The sequence below is a fragment of the Amblyomma maculatum genome, chromosome 9 (genome assembly GCF_055883805.1).
Source record: "Amblyomma maculatum isolate TAMU_Amacu chromosome 9, ASM5588380v1, whole genome shotgun sequence".
Lineage (NCBI taxonomy): Eukaryota > Metazoa > Arthropoda > Arachnida > Ixodida > Ixodidae > Amblyomma > Amblyomma maculatum.
The window spans coordinates 86429330-86436056 of NC_139352.1; the positions used below are offsets into that span (position 1 = coordinate 86429330).

Below are 6727 nucleotides of genomic sequence, written 5' to 3' on the forward strand. Positions count from 1 at the left end.
TAATAAATGTTTTAACCACCACCACCACCCCTCACTTTACACACCAGAGTACCCACACTGTGGGGAGATAGCTACGGCTTTTCACATGGTGTGGCATGCCTTTATCGATAAACTTCCTAATCCCAATTTGGAGCAGTGGGAGGCCATTCTGCACAGCGAGGCCGACTAACAACGAGGACTGGTTCGCGGGGTCGAAGCTGCGGCGCAGGCCACTGGGCTGCCGGAATAGGCGGACCACCCACAACTCCGAGAATTCCAAGCACTCAATAAAGTTTTCAATCAATCAATCAATCAATCAATTCTTGGTCTTGTCTAAGAAAGTTCGGCTCGATTGCAACTCGGGCCGAACTTTCTGGCCTCTGTACTGTGACGCAGATGAGCGCAATATATGTTAGCGCTAGACAGAAAGCTATCCCGTTCGCTGGGTTTGGCGAATGCCACAGAAGCATTGACCATATTAGTGTCTGGTCGCACTTTGCTTCGGCAGCACTATTTTGTTTACCTCCCACCACGCGTGATACTGTCGAAGTTGAAGTACCAGTTCTTCACCGTAAAGCCGGAGTGCACAATTATTTTCACTGAAATTACTGTTAGCTGTAGCTGGTGAGAGGAGGGTGCAGGTACGATGAGACCTGAAGAAGGCACTCCTAATGCCAGTTTGGCTCGGGAACCATCTGGACGGTGGCTGCCATAGCTGCAGGGGTGACTGATCCTGGCCCTATGGGGCTAAGAATGGGGGACCCCGCGGGGGCTCGCCTTCCACCGGTGGTTGCACCTGTTGTAATCCGTCATTGCACCCGCCGCCCTTTCAGTGACGGACGATGGCTGTTGCGATGCGACTCTCTCTCTTTCTCTATCTGATTTCTCCTCTGTCCGCACGAGGCAGTGGATTTGGCTCAGCTACAGAGTCAGTAGCAGGCCCGTGCATTTTAACGCGGCAGCGTTAAGGAGCTCGTGTCGCAGAAAAGCCGGTGTCGTCGGCGGCGTTGGCCGTGAGCGATAAATCCCGGCATGCACTTCATAAATAAAAAGCAACTTCCAAGATGGGCTGGGTGGGAATCGAACCAGGCTCTCCGGAGTGTGAGACGGAGACGCTACCACTCAGCCACGAGTTCTTTTTTTTTCTTTATTTCCTGGCTTTGGTTTATACCATTTCACAAGAACACAACACGAATAACACAAAACAAAGTACATATTGGAAGGTCATCATCAGCCAATGTCAGGCTGGCTTCGTCTCAGTACATTAAAACTCCCGCAACGACAGCAAAGGCTCTACCCTTGAGAGCCATTCGGGAGGTTCAGCAGCCACTTTCTGTATGGCAATAAACCAATTCACACTTTCTCGAAAGTATATTCTAGCGGGTCGAGCATCCCTGTCGCAGTGATAGCCCGCCATTCTGGAGCGCCATATAGAGTGGAGGCCCATGAGCATGATTAAATCATACGGAACGCCATCTTCATTATCAATGCTTAAATACCGGATGCCGTGGGAGTCTAGTGGAAATTCTTTCTTTATCGTACGTTGCAAAACATCCCAGAAATAAACCCCTTCCCAACAATGCAAAAAAACATGGTCTATTGTTTCCGGCTGCTTGCAGATTAAACAGTGCGCCCCCCACGGTAAAAAAAAAATCCCTTTCCTCCAAAAACTTCTTTACTGATAATGTTCCGGTGTGTAATTTAAAGAAAAATGTCTTAGCTCCTGGCGACACCTGCATTTTCTTTACTCTCTTCAAGACATCTCTGCCCGGACCTCCACTGTATAAGGTTCTGTACAAGGGTTGTGGCAAAACAATGTCACATAAATCGCGATACAGCTTTTTTCGTTTTACAGTGGACAAATATTCATTAGAAAAACGCACTGAAAGAAATCTTACACTAGCGACGACCTCCCTGTAATAACCAACAATCCCACCCGTAGCTTCTTCGGTGGAGACAACAAACTCCGGCAGTAGACGCCGTAGCCTAACTTGGCAGACGGTGCGTAAGAAAGGGTCCGAAGCATCCCGAAAAAACAAAAACCGGTTGACCACCTGCCGTAAAAACAGATGGCCGAGTCCCCAACCCGCCGTCTTTTACCCGACGGAACAAATTCGTCCTGCTGCAGCGTTCCCATTTACCTGCCCAAACAAAAACGGCGAAAATCCTGTGTAACTTCTGTACGTTTACGCGCGAACAACTCAAAACTTGCATTGCGAACCAAAGTTTGCTGATAAAAAAAAAGATTGCATACAGTAGCTCTGGCAAAAATCGACATGTTGGCGCCTTTCCACTTCTCGGCTCTCTCCCGTAGTTCGGTCATTTGCCCTTTCCAATAATGCTCGCTTTCGCGGTAGGCATCCAGCTCGACGCCCAAGTACTTGGTCGGTGTGTCTGTCCACGTAACATTGGCAAAGCGATCTGGTTTCGACGACCACTGTCCATGCCAGAGCCCAAGGCACTTGGCCCAGTTCACCCCGCTACCGGTAACTTGAGAGAACTCACGGATACATTTGACAGCCTCGGTGATACTCTCCTGGTCAACCATAAAAATAACGATGTCGTCTGCATACGCGAGCAGCTTCACTTCGGCTGCTTGTAACCTAAACGCACTAATGTTGACATTATTCATAAGTTTCATGCACAATGTTTCAATATAAATGCAAAACAAAAGAGGGCTGAGGGGACAGCCCTGTCGCACCGAACGCTGCAGTCGAATGGGGGCTCCCAGACTCTTATTAATAATCTCTCTCGTCGTGCAGTTACGGTACGCCAGGGCCACACCCTTACATATAACTGAACCAACATTCAAATGTTCTAAAAGGAAAAACAAAATTTCGTGATCGACGCAGTCGAATGCTTTTTCGAGGTCGATCTGAAGCATGGCGAACCGACCATCCCAGTCATCACAACACTCAAGGACACTTCGCGCCTTTTTAATGTTGGTCACTATTGACCTCCCATTTATCCCACACGTTTGGTGTGGTCCTACTATATCCTTAATAACCGTTTGCAACCTTCGGGCCAAAACCTTCATAAAAATTTTATATTCAACGTTTGTAAGTGCTATGGGTCTGTAAGATGTTACCAGGCGTAATTTGTCTATTTCATCAGTTTTAGGAATGAGTACGGTGTGGGATGACCCATATGACGGAGGCAGGGCATTTACTGTGTAGGCATCGTTATAAATTGCGTTCAAAATAGGTGTGATTTCGTACTTAAATTCTTTGTAAAAACCCGCGCTGAACCCATCCGGTCCCGGCGATTTACCGGCATTTAAACTGTCAATAGCGTGCTCCACTTCTGTTTCAGTTATCTTTAGTTCTAATCTCTCTTTCACTTCATCGTCCAGACGCGGTATCGTCGCCAGAAACTTATTCTTAAAAGTGATAGCGTCTACCGTGTGGGATGCGAAGAGGGTTTGGTAATGGGCGTTGAACGCTGCTTTGATGTGGTCGTTGTCCGCCGCCAAGATACCGCCCCAATCTATTTGGTCGATGTGGTTCCGTTGAGCGTTTGCTTTTTCGAACCCCAGCGCTCGTTTTGATGGCGCCTCCCCTGCAGCTGTGTCTTCTGCCCTTGCCCTCACTAACGCACCTCGATAACGATCTTCGTCTATCAATTCTAGTTTTTGCTTTGTTTTCCGTATATCTTCAATCCATTTCCCCGGCGCTCGAGCTTCCTGTTTAAGCAACGTACGGAGCAGTGTCCTTAACTCCGTCTCTTTCTGTTTTTCCTCAAACCGTATACAGGTTGCCCTCTCTATTGCTTTAATTTTTATAGTTTCTTTACACAGCTCCCACTGCTGCCAAAGGTGCATATTTTTACTTGGGTTTATTTTTTCAATTTCTTCTTTTACTATGCGGGTAAAATGTTCATCCTGCAAGAGTTTATTATTGAATTTCCACATTTCCCACGAAAAAGAATTCCCTCTCTTTACCCATCCAAAAGAACATTTAACTAAACAATGGTCTGAAAACGATACCGGCTCTACTTCATAACTATTGCATTCAGGTAAGATGTCGAGGGATGCATAAATGCGGTCCAGCCTTGCATGGCTCGAACCCTGGAAGTGCGTGAGCTTTACGGTGCGGGCTCCCTCGAGACACTCTGCCACATCCTCGAGGTTACACTCCTCAACAATTCGCGATAGCACTTCAGTGCTTGCGTCTCGGTATGGCCGCCGGCTTGTCTTGTCTCGCGCACTAAGGACGCAATTAAAATCACCTAGGACGATCAGTTGTCTATCGGTGCAGAGCCGCTGCTGGATGCCTTGGAAAAACTGCGCCCTTTCATCTGCTACATTAGGCGCGTAGAGACAGACAATCCGCCAATCCGTGCTATTCAGCGAAAAATCTAGAAGTGCACACCGGCCCGACTCACAAGAAAAATGACCAAGCACTTCAAGCCCCGGCAACTTCTTCACAAAAAGAACACAGCCAGCCGATGTGCCTACAGCGTGGCTAACCACAGCAAAAAACCTAGGCGTGAAACGTTGCACCATGCTCTCGATCTCTTCCTCACCGTCAACTTTCGTCTCCTGCACAGCTAATACATCAATATCATGCTCCGTTAAAAGTCGGTACACCTGGCCTTGTTTTCTCTTTCCTGCCAGACCTCTAACATTTAGCGTGGCGACCTTCAACGGTGATGCAGGGGCCATTTTTTAAATAAGAAGAAGAGACCGAAAGCACGGCGCTTACCTCTCGCGCCTAGCACAAGGCTAGACGCCTCCGTCGCTGCTGGCGCCGTCCTCCTCGAGCTTCTGGCCGTGCTCGAGAGGCGCCGTGTCGCCGGCCCGCCTCTCGCTCGCAAGGTTTGGGCGAGACTTCAACGTGGGCCACCTTGTTTGAGGCGCCTTTGCTGGTGGTTCCTCGGAAGTTGGCGTTGCCTCCTTGTCGTCGCCGGTGCTGGTGTCGGCATGTGGGCGTTTCCCGGGGGTAGCGGCCGGGGTCGTCCGACCACCGCAGTTGTGCCGGTGAACCTCGCTCACTTCCTTTGCTTCTGCGTCCTTGGGAGCCGGCAGGCTCTCCGCGTCCGCTGAGGTCTCCTCGCTTGGCTGTGGCAAATTCACCGTAGCTGGCGCGAGCTCTGGCTTATCGGCAAGGGGGGCGTCGCCACTCGGAGTCACCGAGGTGCCCTGCGACACGGGAACCTTGTCCAGCACGTCGGCACCCTTTGCTGCTTCCTCAGCCTCGGCGACGTCCATCAGCTCCCTGTTGTCGTCCTTCGCACCGAGCCCGGTCGCTGACGCGTAGGTGCGGACGCAGTCCTCGTCCGCGTGTCCATAACGCCTGCACTTGGAGCACCTGGGCACCTTGCAGTCACGGCGAACGTGGCCTGCGCCGTGACACCGCAGGCACTGCATCGGCCGCCCGGGAACCACCACGAGAGCCAACTCGCCGGCGACGCGAAGCTGGTGGGGCAGGTCGTCCACCTTCATACCTGGCTTCAACTTGAGCAGCACTGTTCTCGTGGTGGATCCCTTTTCCTTCATTCCAACGACGCGCCAACGCTCCCGCGTCACCTCGGTCACGTTTCCGAACGCCGCGAAAGCAGTCCGGATGTCCTCGTCTTGGACACCGTGTAGCATCCAGTGCAGGCGTAGCTTCACCTGCTGGTCTTCAGGGTCGAATATGAGGCAGCGGCGTCCCTTGACTTCCAGCTCCTTTAAGGCGGCCAGCTTCTTCGCGGCTTCCGTGCTGTTCATGGTTACCGCCCACACATGGTTGATTTGGTACGCCCCCAACGCCACGACGTCGGGGAGCGCACCGACGTTAGCGAGGGCATCCCTGAAGTCCTCGACCCTGTAGGGCCTCATACGCACGTCGCCGTGCAAAAACATCGTGTTTAACACAACACGTCCGGTGGGCAGGGTAGGCAAAACGATCTCGTAGTCCTTATCTTCTTCGGCGCTAAACCTGTTTCCGCGGCCAGCAACGGCCGCTATCGCCGCTCCGACGGAGCTCATGATTCTGCGACCGTTCGCTATCGCGGCAGGAAGTAGAATCTTACTCAGCCACGAGTTCGATGCTTGAAAGCGGTACAAAAGCGCTTCTAGTGAATGCGGTGTTGCCTTAGAAACGTGCGGTAGAACGTTATACTGCGGTGTATATCGGTAATTATGAGCACGTTACTTACAGAAGTCGCAGTTACACGAGTAGCGAAGTACGTTTCCGCTACATTTCTTCTGCGCTCTGCGCACATGCAGAGCCATCTTGCGGCAAACACAGAAGAACACCTCCTCGCAATGTGCGGCGCTGCCCCGACATGTGGCGCGCCACTAGCCCCTGATGTTTCGCCATGCACCCTCACGGGTTGTACAATCAAGTGTCCTTTCTTTAGATCACTATCTTCGCTCACCCGCTTCTCCCCTTCGGGCCGCGCGGGTACCGGTGCGAGGATGTCCCAATACCCTTGCGTTTAATAAGTTTTCTCGACGAGGTGCAATAACGCTATCGCGTTCCACTCTTGAAGGCGAAGCTTAAGCGTCCTCCAAATTTTTTTTCCTTCTTCGTACTGTCGCAACAACAACATAGCTGTAGGACTGCATGGGGACGGCGAAGTGCGGAGACGAAGGATGGACTGCGCAGAGGACACCCTGACGGAAACACACATAGAAGCAGGCGATAGTTTGGCTGCCGTGTCCGCGTTTCGACAAAGGCGAAACGCAAAAGCGTTAGTGCTCTGTTGTTGTGGCTGTAGGAAGAAAGAAAAGAAAATGCACGGGCCTTCTACTGGCTCTGTG

At 51.3% G+C, this 6727-nt stretch overlaps 1 protein-coding gene across 1 annotated transcript; it reads right to left on the reverse strand.

Annotated features, from left to right (window-relative positions):
• Positions 1–998: 998 nt before the first annotated feature.
• LOC146179683 (uncharacterized) lies at positions 999–5997 on the reverse strand. Its single transcript, XM_084579316.1, has one exon. It carries the CDS (start codon positions 5948–5950, stop codon positions 4703–4705), a length of 1248 nt encoding a protein of 415 aa, XP_084435442.1. The 5' UTR covers positions 5951–5997; the 3' UTR covers positions 999–4702.
• Between the last annotated feature and the right edge of the window lie 730 nt (positions 5998–6727).

Bases quoted from the DNA above. Each gene is read 5' to 3' on its own strand.
- LOC146179683 (XM_084579316.1), bottom strand. From the start codon at position 5,950: ATGAGCTCCGTCGGAGCGGCGATAGCGGCCGTTGCTGGCCGCGGAAAC.